We start from the raw sequence: 13057 nt of genomic DNA on the forward strand, positions 1-13057 counted from the left end.
GCTGGGGCAGAGCCCATGGGGGTCAGGTGTGCCGGCGGGAGGCGTGTTAGGGTTTCCCTGCTGCCTGCAGGGCGAGCTGCGGTGCCTCTTTTCTGCTGCGGAAGTCTCCCTTCCTGCCCAAGGGTCTTTTCCGTCTGTTGTGCCCTGGTGCTGGTTGTGGTGTGTTTTCCTTTCACTTGTGGCTCGCCTTTGCTTTCATCTTAGCTGGCCTTTCCTTTTCGTGTTGGGAAGGGTTGTGAAGCGACGTCACTTGGCAGAGGCTGGGGAGCCCCTGGCTGGAGGGAGGGCGCGGGGGTGGCGGTGGCTGGCGAGGAGGTGGCTCTGGGTGTAGGCACGTGAGCATTGGACGTGTTTGTGGATGGAGCTGCCCCGGCTCCCGTGATTGAAGGTGGCGAGCATGGGGAGGAAAGGCGGGAAGCAAGGCCGGAGGAAAAGGAAGAGGAAAAGGGAAGAGTTTTGCTCCTGCTGCTGGCACCACGTTGGGTCCGTGGCTGTGGTGCCCCGCGCGTGCCCCTGTAGCAGGGGTCTCGTTGCGTTGTGTCTGCCTCCTTGCCTGAGGTGTCTGGAGAGCAAAGTAGAAAATGTCCCCCGTAAGCAAAGGGTCTTGCCTTTGGGATGGCCTGAGCCCTTGCGGGCCTAGAGGAGAGGTGTCCAGGAGTCCTGTGGAGGTGGAGCTGTTGCAGCTGATGGAGTTGTAGAGCTCCAGTGGGAGGAGGAGGCGGAGGGTGCACTGGCTGGGGTTGTTGTGTGCCTTCGGAGAGCAAGGATGGCGTTCTGCTTGCATGAGAGCCGCTGGGGCGTGTTTTCTGCAAGCTTTTGGCGCAGGGGAAGGGCGTGTGTGGTGGTGGTGGTGGCGGCAAGGCGGTGTCGGGCTGGGAGCCGTGGTGGTATGAGGCCACGTGGTGCTGGTGGGTGCTGTGCTTGGGGCGCTGGCTGGGGCGCGACGATTTGGCGGACGGAGGGGCCGTGCCTGCAGGAGGTAGGCTGATGGTGGAGGTGCGTGGCTGGACCTTGTCCCTGTTGCCCTGGAAGAGCTGGTGCTGCAAGGTGTTTTCAAGCAGCGCAACGAGAGAGCTGTCGTGAGCAATGGGGGAAGTGGGAAGAGAAGGCGAACGCCGCCGGATCCAAGGCATAGAATCGCGTCCTGGTTTGGTTTGGGAGGGACCTTGGGAGGCCATCTGGTGCAACGGCCCAGCGATGAGCAGGGACCTCTTCAAGTGGGTGCGGTTGCTGCGAGTGCAGGGCACCCTGACCTGGAATGTTTGCGGGGCCGGGGCACCTCGCAGCTCTGCGGGCACCCCGTTGCGGTGTTTCAGCACCCTCGTGGCAAAAACTGTCAGGCTTGCATCTGGTGTGAATCTCGCCTCTCTTGGTTTAAAGGCGCTACCCCTTGTCCTATCGCTCCAGGCCCTACTGAGAAGTGTGCCCGCTAAGTCTGTCTTAGGAGCCCCCTTGAAGTCCTGCAAGGGCGCACTAAGGCCTGCCCGGAGCCTTCTCTTCTGGGGGCTGAGCAGCGGCGGCTCTCTCAGCCTGTCCGCGTAGGAGAGGCGTTTGGTGCCTCTGAGGATGGTGTTTGTGGCCCTGGTGTGGGGCCGCTCGGACAGGTGCGTGGCGTGGCGTGGCGTCCTTGTCCTGAGGCCTGCAGAGCTGATGCTGAGCTGGTGTGAAGCGGGGTGGAAGGTGGAAGGTGTGGAGGAGGCGAGGGCCGTTGAGACGTTTGTGGTGACGATGGCTAAAGCCCGGCAGAGGTTTTGCAAAGAGGTTGAGGGGAGCGCGTCCTTGGGGAGGTGCCGGAGCGAAGAGCGGGCGCGGGATGTGCAGAGCCCTGTTGGGAGCAGGGCTGGGAGCAGGTGCTGAGTGGCGGTGTCTTCCCCCCACCCCAAAGGCTGGTTCCTGTGCTTGTGAGACGAGAGGCAGTGGCCAGCTTTTTGCAAGAGGTCTTTATTTTCTGTCGAATAAATAGGTGAATAAATAGATAAAACCCATTGTGGAAATAAATAGAGCGGGTTCTATAAATAGGGGAGGGGCCAGTGGAGGCTGAGGGTGCAGGGCCGTTCTTGCGGCGGCTCTTGCCCCGGGTGAGGGGAGGCGGGAGGACGGAGGTGGGCATGGGTGGTGGTGGGGTGTGGGGCGGTGCGGGTTGTTGTTGGTCGTTGGGCTAACGGCACATGGTGCGTGTGAGGTTGTGGAGGCGTTGGAGAGAGGCGCGAGCTTCGAGGCGGACGTGGTCCCAGGCGCAGGCGCTGTGGTTGTGGGTGCGGAGGAAGTCCTGGATGCGCCTGAAGTATTTGTTGATGCTGAGCACGAGGTTGCGGGGCCCTTGGGCTTGGAAGAGCGTGCCGTTGGCTGGCAGGCATTGCTGGAGCTGCTGGCTGTGGTGGTGGAGCTTGCTGAGGAGGCGATCCCGTGCCTGGGCGTCCCAGTGTTGGGGGGTGCTCTGGCTGCTGAGGGTGGCGAAGAGGTTGTCGAGGATGTGTCGGGCGGTGGCGGCGGCTTGCTGTGGGTGGTTGGTGTGGCGGAGGGTGTCGGGGAAGGGGAAGGGCGGCTGCTGGTGCTGGCAGGGCTGTGGCGGGCTGGGAGCCATGTCCTGGAGGCTCTTGAGGCTGTCCCAGAGGAAGGTGGCGTGGCAGGGAGGCAGGTGGTGGCAGGCGAGGGTGGTGGCGAGAGCCGTCAGGAGGAGCAGGAGCGCCGGGGTGCCGTGCGGCAGGCGGGTGTATGGGGTTGCGGGCGCAGGCATGGTGGGGGTGTGGGCGGTGGTGGTGAGGAGCCTGGTGAGGCTCGTTGGTGGTGCGGGTGGGCGCTGTGCTTGGGGTGCTGCCGGGTGCGCGGCTTTATGCGGTGCGGCGGCTTTGCCTTCCTCGCTTTCTGATTGCGGCGAGTTTCCGGCTGTGGTTTTCATTTTTGGCTGGTGGCTGTGGTGGTCTTGGGGAAGTGCGTTGGTGGGGTTGCTGGTGGTGTGTTGTGGGGATGTTGGCTGTAGTGGTTGAGCGGGGGATGCGAAAGCGCTGGGGCAGAGCCCATGGGGGTCAGGTGTGCCGGCGGGAGGCGTGTTAGGGTTTCCCTGCTGCCTGCAGGGCGAGCTGCGGTGCCTCTTTTCTGCTGCGGAAGTCTCCCTTCCTGCCCAAGGGTCTTTTCCGTCTGTTGTGCCCTGGTGCTGGTTGTGGTGTGTTTTCCTTTCACTTGTGGCTCGCCTTTGCTTTCATCTTAGCTGGCCTTTCCTTTTCGTGTTGGGAAGGGTTGTGAAGCGACGTCACTTGGCAGAGGCTGGGGAGCCCCTGGCTGGAGGGAGGGCGCGGGGGTGGCGGTGGCTGGCGAGGAGGTGGCTCTGGGTGTAGGCACGTGAGCATTGGACGTGTTTGTGGATGGAGCTGCCCCGGCTCCCGTGATTGAAGGTGGCGAGCATGGGGAGGAAAGGCGGGAAGCAAGGCCGGAGGAAAAGGAAGAGGAAAAGGGAAGAGTTTTGCTCCTGCTGCTGGCACCACGTTGGGTCCGTGGCTGTGGTGCCCCGCGCGTGCCCCTGTAGCAGGGGTCTCGTTGCGTTGTGTCTGCCTCCTTGCCTGAGGTGTCTGGAGAGCAAAGTAGAAAATGTCCCCCGTAAGCAAAGGGTCTTGCCTTTGGGATGGCCTGAGCCCCTGCGGGCCTAGAGGAGAGGTGTCCAGGAGTCCTGTGGAGGTGGAGCTGTTGCAGCTGATGGAGTTGTAGAGCTCCAGTGGGAGGAGGAGGTGGAGGGTGCACTGGCTGGGGTTGTTGTGTGCCTTCGGAGAGCAAGGATGGCGTTCTGCTTGCATGAGAGCCGCTGGGGCGTGTTTTCTGCAAGCTTTTGGCGCAGGGGAAGGGCGTGTGTGGTGGTGGTGGTGGCGGCAAGGCGGTGTCGGGCTGGGAGCCGTGGTGGTATGAGGCCACGTGGTGCTGGTGGGTGCTGTGCTTGGGGCGCTGGCTGGGGCGCGACGATTTGGCGGACGGAGGGGCCGTGCCTGCAGGAGGTAGGCTGATGGTGGAGGTGCGTGGCTGGACCTTGTCCCTGTTGCCCTGGAAGAGCTGGTGCTGCAAGGTGTTTTCAAGCAGCGCAACGAGAGAGCTGTCGTGAGCAATGGGGGAAGTGGGAAGAGAAGGCGAACGCCGCCGGATCCAAGGCATAGAATCGCGTCCTGGTTTGGGTTGGGAGGGACCTTGGGAGGCCATCTGGTGCAACGGCCCAGCGATGAGCAGGGACCTCTTCAAGTGGGTGCGGTTGCTGCGAGTGCAGGGCACCCTGACCTGGAATGTTTGCGGGGCCGGGGCACCTCGCAGCTCTGCGGGCACCCCGTTGCGGTGTTTCAGCACCCTCGTGGCAAAAACTGTCAGGCTTGCATCTGGTGTGAATCTCGCCTCTCTTGGTTTAAAGGCGCTACCCCTTGTCCTATCGCTCCAGGCCCTACTGAGAAGTGTGCCCGCTAAGTCTGTCTTAGGAGCCCCCTTGAAGTCCTGCAAGGGCGCACTAAGGCCTGCCCGGAGCCTTCTCTTCTGGGGGCTGAGCAGCGGCGGCTCTCTCAGCCTGTCCGCGTAGGAGAGGCGTTTGGTGCCTCTGAGGATGGTGTTTGTGGCCCTGGTGTGGGGCCGCTCGGACAGGTGCGTGGTGTGGCGTGGCGTCCTTGTCCTGAGGCCTGCAGAGCTGATGCTGAGCTGGTGTGAAGCGGGGTGGAAGGTGTGGAGGAGGCGAGTGCCGTTGAGACGTTTGTGGTGACGATGGCTAAAGCCCGGCAGAGGTTTTGCAAAGAGGTTGAGGGGAGCGCGTCCTTGGGGAGGTGCCGGAGCGAAGAGCGGGCGCGGGATGTGCAGAGCCCTGTTGGGAGCAGGGCTGGGAGCAGGTGCTGAGTGGCGGTGTCTTCCCCCCACCCCAAAGGCTGGTTCCTGTGCTTGTGAGACGAGAGGCAGTGGCCAGCTTTTTGCAAGAGGTCTTTATTTTCTGTCGAATAAATAGGTGAATAAATAGATAAAACCCATTGTGGAAATAAATAGAGCGGGTTCTATAAATAGGGGAGGGGCCAGTGGAGGCTGAGGGTGCAGGGCCGTTCTTGCGGCGGCTCTTGCCCCGGGTGAGGGGAGGCGGGAGGACGGAGGTGGGCATGGGTGGTGGTGGGGTGTGGGGCGGTGCGGGTTGTTGTTGGTCGTTGGGCTAACGGCACATGGTGCGTGTGAGGTTGTGGAGGCGTTGGAGAGAGGCGCGAGCTTCGAGGCGGACGTGGTCCCAGGCGCAGGCGCTGTGGTTGTGGGTGCGGAGGAAGTCCTGGATGCGCCTGAAGTATTTGTTGATGCTGAGCACGAGGTTGCGGGGCCCTTGGGCTTGGAAGAGCGTGCCGTTGGCTGGCAGGCATTGCTGGAGCTGCTGGCTGTGGTGGTGGAGCTTGCTGAGGAGGCGATCCCGTGCCTGGGCGTCCCAGTGTTGGGGGGTGCTCTGGCTGCTGAGGGTGGCGAAGAGGTTGTCGAGGATGTGTCGGGCGGTGGCGGCGGCTTGCTGTGGGTGGTTGGTGTGGCGGAGGGTGTCGGGGAAGGGGAAGGGCGGCTGCTGGTGCTGGCAGGGCTGTGGCGGGCTGGGAGCCATGTCCTGGAGGCTCTTGAGGCTGTCCCAGAGGAAGGTGGCATGGCAGGGAGGCAGGTGGTGGCAGGCGAGGGTGGTGGCGAGAGCCGTCAGGAGGAGCAGGAGCGCCGGGGCGCCGTGCGGCAGGCGGGTGTGTGGGGTTGCGGGCGCAGGCATGGTGGGGGTGTGGGCGGTGGTGGTGAGGAGCCTGGTGAGGCTCGTTGGTGGTGCGGGTGGGCGCTGTGCTTGGGGTGCTGCCGGGTGCGCGGCTTTATGCGGTGCGGCGGCTTTGCCTTCCTCGCTTTCTGATTGCGGCGAGTTTCCGGCTGTGGTTTTCATTTTTGGCTGGTGGCTGTGGTGGTCTTGGGGAAGTGCGTTGGTGGGGTTGCTGGTGGTGTGTTGTGGGGATGTTGGCTGTAGTGGTTGAGCGGGGGATGCGAAAGCGCTGGGGCAGAGCCCATGGGGGTCAGGTGTGCCGGCGGGAGGCGTGTTAGGGTTTCCCTGCTGCCTGCAGGGCGAGCTGCAGTGCCTCTTTTCTGCCGCGGAAGTCTCCCTTCCTGCCCAAGGGTCTTTTCCGTCTGTCGTGCCCTGGTGCTGGTTGTGGTGTGTTTTCCTTTCACTTGTGGCTCGCCTTTGCTTTCATCTTAGCTGGCCTTTCCTTTTCGTGTTGGGAAGGGTTGTGAAGCGACGTCACTTGGCAGAGGCTGGGGAGCCCCTGGCTGGAGGGAGGGCGCGGGGGTGGCGGTGGCTGGCGAGGAGGTGGCTCTGGGTGTAGGCACGTGAGCATTGGACGTGTTTGTGGATGGAGCTGCCCCGGCTCCCGTGATTGAAGGTGGCGAGCATGGGGAGGAAAGGCGGGAGGCAAGGCCGGAGGAAAAGGAAGAGGAAAAGGGAAGAGTTTTGCTCCTGCTGCTGGCACCACGTTGGGTCCGTGGCTGTGGTGCCCCGCGCGTGCCCCTGTAGCAGGGGTCTCGTTGCGTTGTGTCTGCCTCCTTGCCTGAGGTGTCTGGAGAGCAAAGTAGAAAATGTCCCCCGTAAGCAAAGGGTCTTGCCTTTGGGATGGCCTGAGCCCCTGCGGGCCTAGAGGAGAGGTGTCCAGGAGTCCTGTGGAGGTGGAGCTGTTGCAGCTGATGGAGTTGTAGAGCTCCAGTGGGAGGAGGAGGTGGAGGGTGCACTGGCTGGGGTTGTTGTGTGCCTTCGGAGAGCAAGGATGGCGTTCTGCTTGCATGAGAGCCGCTGGGGCGTGTTTTCTGCAAGCTTTTGGCGCAGGGGAAGGGCGTGTGTGGTGGTGGTGGTGGCGGCAAGGCGGTGTCGGGCTGGGAGCCGTGGTGGTATGAGGCCACGTGGTGCTGGTGGGTGCTGTGCTTGGGGCGCTGGCTGGGGCACGACGATTTGGCGGACGGAGGGGCCGTGCCTGCAGGAGGTAGGCTGATGGTGGAGGTGCGTGGCTGGACCTTGTCCCTGTTGCCCTGGAAGAGCTGGTGCTGCAAGGTGTTTTCAAGCAGCGCAACGAGAGAGCTGTCGTGAGCAATGGGGGAAGTGGGAAGAGAAGGCGAACGCCGCCGGATCCAAGGCATAGAATCGCGTCCTGGTTTGGTTTGGGAGGGACCTTGGGAGGCCATCTGGTGCAACGGCCCAGCGATGAGCAGGGACCTCTTCAAGTGGGTGCGGTTGCTGCGAGTGCAGGGCACCCTGACCTGGAATGTTTGCGGGGCCGGGGCACCTCGCAGCTCTGCGGGCACCCCGTTGCGGTGTTTCAGCACCCTCGTGGCAAAAACTGTCAGGCTTGCATCTGGTGTGAATCTCGCCTCTCTTGGTTTAAAGGCGCTACCCCTTGTCCTATCGCTCCAGGCCCTACTGAGAAGTGTGCCCGCTAAGTCTGTCTTAGGAGCCCCCTTGAAGTCCTGCAAGGGCGCACTAAGGCCTGCCCGGAGCCTTCTCTTCTGGGGGCTGAGCAGCGGCGGCTCTCTCAGCCTGTCCTCGTAGGAGAGGCGTTTGGTGCCTCTGAGGATGGTGTTTGTGGCCCTGGTGTGGGGCTGCTCGGAGAGGTGCGTGGCGTGGCGTGGCGTCCTTGTCCTGAGGCCTGCAGAGCTGATGCTGAGCTGGTGTGAAGCGGGGTGGAAGGTGGAAGGTGTGGAGGAGGCGAGTGCCGTTGAGACGTTTGTGGTGACGATGGCTAAAGCCCAGCAGAGGTTTTGCAAAGAGGTTGAGGGGAGCGCGTCCTGCGGGCGCGGGATGTGCAGAGCCCTGTTGGGAGCAGGGCTGGGAGCAGGTGCTGAGTGGCGGTGTCTTCCCCCCACCCCAAAGGCTGGTTCCTGTGCTTGTGAGACGAGAGGCAGTGGCCAGCTTTTTGCAAGAGGTCTTTATTTTCTGTCGAATAAATAGGTGAATAAATAGATAAAACCCATTGTGGAAATAAATAGAGCGGGTTCTATAAATAGGGGAGGGGCCAGTGGAGGCTGAGGGTGCAGGGCCGTTCTTGCGGCGGCTCTTGCCCCGGGTGAGGGGAGGCGGGAGGACGGAGGTGGGCATGGGTGGTGGTGGGGTGTGGGGCGGTGCGGGTTGTTGTTGGTCGTTGGGCTAACGGCACATGGTGCGTGTGAGGTTGTGGAGGCGTTGGAGAGAGGCGCGAGCTTCGAGGCGGACGTGGTCCCAGGCGCAGGCGCTGTGGTTGTGGGTGCGGAGGAAGTCCTGGATGCGCCTGAAGTATTTGTTGATGCTGAGCACGAGGTTGCGGGGCCCTTGGGCTTGGAAGAGCGTGCCGTTGGCTGGCAGGCATTGCTGGAGCTGCTGGCTGTGGTGGTGGAGCTTGCTGAGGAGGCGATCCCGTGCCTGGGCGTCCCAGTGTTGGGGGGTGCTCTGGCTGCTGAGGGTGGCGAAGAGGTTGTCGAGGATGTGTCGGGCGGTGGCGGCGGCTTGCTGTGGGTGGTTGGTGTGGCGGAGGGTGTCGGGGAAGGGGAAGGGCGGCTGCTGGTGCTGGCAGGGCTGTGGCGGGCTGGGAGCCATGTCCTGGAGGCTCTTGAGGCTGTCCCAGAGGAAGGTGGCGTGGCAGGGAGGCAGGTGGTGGCAGGCGAGGGTGGTGGCGAGAGCCGTCAGGAGGAGCAGGAGCGCCGGGGCGCCGTGCGGCAGGCGGGTGTGTGGGGTTGCGGGCGCAGGCATGGTGGGGGTGTGGGCGGTGGTGGTGAGGAGCCTGGTGAGGCTCGTTGGTGGTGCGGGTGGGCGCTGTGCTTGGGGTGCTGCCGGGTGCGCGGCTTTATGCGGTGCGGCGGCTTTGCCTTCCTCGCTTTCTGATTGCGGCGAGTTTCCGGCTGTGGTTTTCATTTTTGGCTGGTGGCTGTGGTGGTCTTGGGGAAGTGCGTTGGTGGGGTTGCTGGTGGTGTGTTGTGGGGATGTTGGCTGTAGTGGTTGAGCGGGGGATGCGAAAGCGCTGGGGCAGAGCCCATGGGGGTCAGGTGTGCCGGCGGGAGGCGTGTTAGGGTTTCCCTGCTGCCTGCAGGGCGAGCTGCGGTGCCTCTTTTCTGCCGCGGAAGTCTCCCTTCCTGCCCAAGGGTCTTTTCCGTCTGTCGTGCCCTGGTGCTGGTTGTGGTGTGTTTTCCTTTCACTTGTGGCTCGCCTTTGCTTTCATCTTAGCTGGCCTTTCCTTTTCGTGTTGGGAAGGGTTGTGAAGCGACGTCACTTGGCAGAGGCTGGGGAGCCCCTGGCTGGAGGGAGGGCGCGGGGGTGGCGGTGGCTGGCGAGGAGGTGGCTCTGGGTGTAGGCACGTGAGCATTGGACGTGTTTGTGGATGGAGCTGCCCCGGCTCCCGTGATTGAAGGTGGCGAGCATGGGGAGGAAAGGCGGGAGGCAAGGCCGGAGGAAAAGGAAGAGGAAAAGGGAAGAGTTTTGCTCCTGCTGCTGGCACCACGTTGGGTCCGTGGCTGTGGTGCCCCGCGCGTGCCCCTGTAGCAGGGGTCTCGTTGCGTTGTATCTGCCTCCTTGCCTGAGGTGTCTGGAGAGCAAAGTAGAAAATGTCCCCCGTAAGCAAAGGGTCTTGCCTTTGGGATGGCCTGAGCCCCTGCGGGCCTAGAGGAGAGGTGTCCAGGAGTCCTGTGGAGGTGGAGCTGTTGCAGCTGATGGAGTTGTAGAGCTCCAGTGGGAGGAGGAGGTGGAGGGTGCACTGGCTGGGGTTGTTGTGTGCCTTCGGAGAGCAAGGATGGCGTTCTGCTTGCATGAGAGCCGCTGGGGCGTGTTTTCTGCAAGCTTTTGGCGCAGGGGAAGGGCGTGTGTGGTGGTGGTGGTGGCGGCAAGGCGGTGTCGGGCTGGGAGCCGTGGTGGTATGAGGCCACGTGGTGCTGGTGGGTGCTGTGCTTGGGGCGCTGGCTGGGGCGCGACGATTTGGCGGACGGAGGGGCCGTGCCTGCAGGAGGTAGGCTGATGGTGGAGGTGCGTGGCTGGACCTTGTCCCTGTTGCCCTGGAAGAGCTGGTGCTGCAAGGTGTTTTCAAGCAGCGCAACGAGAGAGCTGTCGTGAGCAATGGGGGAAGTGGGAAGAGAAGGCGAACGCCGCCGGATCCAAGGCATAGAATCGCGTCCTGGTTTGGTTTGGGAGGGACCTTGGGAGGCCATCTGGTGCAACGGCCCAGCGATGAGCAGGGACCTCTTCAAGTGGGTGCGGTTGCTGCGAGTGCAGGGCACCCTGACCTGGAATGTTTGCGGGGCCGGGGCACCTCGCAGCTCTGCGGGCACCCCGTTGCGGTGTTTCAGCACCCTCGTGGCAAAAACTGTCAGGCTTGCATCTGGTGTGAATCTCGCCTCTCTTGGTTTAAAGGCGTTACCCCTTGTCCTATCGCTCCAGGCCCTACTGAGAAGTGTGCCCGCTAAGTCTGTCTTAGGAGCCCCCTTGAAGTCCTGCAAGGGCGCACTAAGGCCTGCCCGGAGCCTTCTCTTCTGGGGGCTGAGCAGCGGCGGCTCTCTCAGCCTGTCCTCGTAGGAGAGGCGTTTGGTGCCTCTGAGGATGGTGTTTGTGGCCCTGGTGTGGGGCTGCTCGGAGAGGTGCGTGGCGTGGCGTGGCGTCCTTGTCCTGAGGCCTGCAGAGCTGATGCTGAGCTGGTGTGAAGCGGGGTGGAAGGTGGAAGGTGTGGAGGAGGCGAGGGCCGTTGAGACGTTTGTGGTGACGATGGCTAAAGCCCGGCAGAGGTTTTGCAAAGAGGTTGAGGGGAGCGCGTCCTTGGGGAGGTGCCGGAGCGAAGAGCGGGCGCGGGATGTGCAGAGCCCTGTTGGGAGCAGGGCTGGGAGCAGGTGCTGAGTGGCGGTGTCTTCCCCCCACCCCAAAGGCTGGTTCCTGTGCTTGTGAGACGAGAGGCAGTGGCCAGCTTTTTGCAAGAGGTCTTTATTTTCTGTCGAATAAATAGGTGAATAAATAGATAAAACCCATTGTGGAAATAAATAGAGCGGGTTCTATAAATAGGGGAGGGGCCAGTGGAGGCTGAGGGTGCAGGGCCGTTCTTGCGGCGGCTCTTGCCCCGGGTGAGGGGAGGCGGGAGGACGGAGGTGGGCATGGGTGGTGGTGGGGTGTGGGGCGGTGCGGGTTGTTGTTGGTCGTTGGGCTAACGGCACATGGTGCGTGTGAGGTTGTGGAGGCGTTGGAGAGAGGCGCGAGCTTCGAGGCGGACGTGGTCCCAGGCGCAGGCGCTGTGGTTGTGGGTGCGGAGGAAGTCCTGGATGCGCCTGAAGTATTTGTTGATGCTGAGCACGAGGTTGCGGGGCCCTTGGGCTTGGAAGAGCGTGCCGTTGGCTGGCAGGCATTGCTGGAGCTGCTGGCTGTGGTGGTGGAGCTTGCTGAGGAGGCGATCCCGTGCCTGGGCGTCCCAGTGTTGGGGGGTGCTCTGGCTGCTGAGGGTGGCGAAGAGGTTGTCGAGGATGTGTCGGGCGGTGGCGGCGGCTTGCTGTGGGTGGTTGGTGTGGCGGAGGGTGTCGGGGAAGGGGAAGGGCGGCTGCTGGTGCTGGCAGGGCTGTGGCGGGCTGGGAGCCATGTCCTGGAGGCTCTTGAGGCTGTCCCAGAGGAAGGTGGCGTGGCAGGGAGGCAGGTGGTGGCAGGCGAGGGTGGTGGCGAGAGCCGTCAGGAGGAGCAGGAGCGCCGGGGCGCCGTGCGGCAGGCGGGTGTGTGGGGTTGCGGGCGCAGGCATGGTGGGGGTGTGGGCGGTGGTGGTGAGGAGCCTGGTGAGGCTCGTTGGTGGTGCGGGTGGGCGCTGTGCTTGGGGTGCTGCTGGGTGCGCGGCTTTATGCGGTGCGGCGGCTTTGCCTTCCTCGCTTTCTGATTGCGGCGAGTTTCCGGCTGTGGTTTTCATTTTTGGCTGGTGGCTGTGGTGGTCTTGGGGAAGTGCGTTGGTGGGGTTGCTGGTGGTGTGTTGTGGGGATGTTGGCTGTAGTGGTTGAGCGGGGGATGCGAAAGCGCTGGGGCAGAGCCCATGGGGGTCAGGTGTGCCGGCGGGAGGCGTGTTAGGGTTTCCCTGCTGCCTGCAGGGCGAGCTGCGGTGCCTCTTTTCTGCCGCGGAAGTCTCCCTTCCTGCCCAAGGGTCTTTTCCGTCTGTCGTGCCCTGGTGCTGGTTGTGGTGTGTTTTCCTTTCACTTGTGGCTCGCCTTTGCTTTCATCTTAGCTGGCCTTTCCTTTTCGTGTTGGGAAGGGTTGTGAAGCGACGTCACTTGGCAGAGGCTGGGGAGCCCCTGGCTGGAGGGAGGGCGCGGGGGTGGCGGTGGCTGGCGAGGAGGTGGCTCTGGGTGTAGGCACGTGAGCATTGGACGTGTTTGTGGATGGAGCTGCCCCGGCTCCCGTGATTGAAGGTGGCGAGCATGGGGAGGAAAGGCGGGAGGCAAGGCCGGAGGAAAAGGAAGAGGAAAAGGGAAGAGTTTTGCTCCTGCTGCTGGCACCACGTTGGGTCCGTGGCTGTGGTGCCCCGCGCGTGCCCCTGTAGCAGGGGTCTCGTTGCGTTGTGTCTGCCTCCTTGCCTGAGGTGTCTGGAGAGCAAAGTAGAAAATGTCCCCCGTAAGCAAAGGGTCTTGCCTTTGGGATGGCCTGAGCCCCTGCGGGCCTAGAGGAGAGGTGTCCAGGAGTCCTGTGGAGGTGGAGCTGTTGCAGCTGATGGAGTTGTAGAGCTCCAGTGGGAGGAGGAGGTGGAGGGTGCACTGGCTGGGGTTGTTGTGTGCCTTCGGAGAGCAAGGATGGCGTTCTGCTTGCATGAGAGCCGCTGGGGCGTGTTTTCTGCAAGCTTTTGGCGCAGGGGAAGGGCGTGTGTGGTGGTGGTGGTGGCGGCAAGGCGGTGTCGGGCTGGGAGCCGTGGTGGTATGAGGCCACGTGGTGCTGGTGGGTGCTGTGCTTGGGGCGCTGGCTGGGGCACGACGATTTGGCGGACGGAGGGGCCGTGCCTGCAGGAGGTAGGCTGATGGTGGAGGTGCGTGGCTGGACCTTGTCCCTGTTGCCCTGGAAGAGCTGGTGCTGCAAGGTGTTTTCAAGCAGCGCAACGAG

At 63.1% G+C, this 13057-nt stretch overlaps 4 protein-coding genes across 4 annotated transcripts in view; 1 reads left to right on the plus strand and 3 right to left on the minus strand.

Annotated features, from left to right (window-relative positions):
- UBAP2 (ubiquitin associated protein 2) overlaps positions 1-13057 on the plus strand; it is a 187333-nt gene that overhangs the window by 153419 nt on the left and 20857 nt on the right. The gene's annotated exons all lie outside the window — the stretch shown is intronic.
- On the minus strand, positions 5156-5734 carry LOC309683118 (interferon-like; the record flags this gene model as incomplete). Its single annotated transcript, XM_082497318.1, has 1 exon — positions 5156-5734. The coding sequence occupies one exon, from the start codon at positions 5732-5734 to the stop codon at positions 5156-5158; it is 579 nt and encodes a 192-aa protein (XP_082353444.1).
- LOC309683119 (interferon-like) lies at positions 8138-8716 on the minus strand (the record flags this gene model as incomplete). The annotated part of the gene is made up of 1 exon (XM_082497319.1): positions 8138-8716. One exon carries the CDS (start codon positions 8714-8716, stop codon positions 8138-8140), a length of 579 nt encoding a protein of 192 aa, XP_082353445.1.
- LOC309683120 (interferon-like) lies at positions 11142-11720 on the minus strand (the record flags this gene model as incomplete). Its single annotated transcript, XM_082497320.1, has 1 exon — positions 11142-11720. One exon carries the CDS (start codon positions 11718-11720, stop codon positions 11142-11144), a length of 579 nt encoding a protein of 192 aa, XP_082353446.1.

Source organism: Vanellus vanellus, assembly GCF_965231255.1.
Source record: "Vanellus vanellus genome assembly, chromosome: Z".
NCBI lineage: Eukaryota > Metazoa > Chordata > Aves > Charadriiformes > Charadriidae > Vanellus > Vanellus vanellus.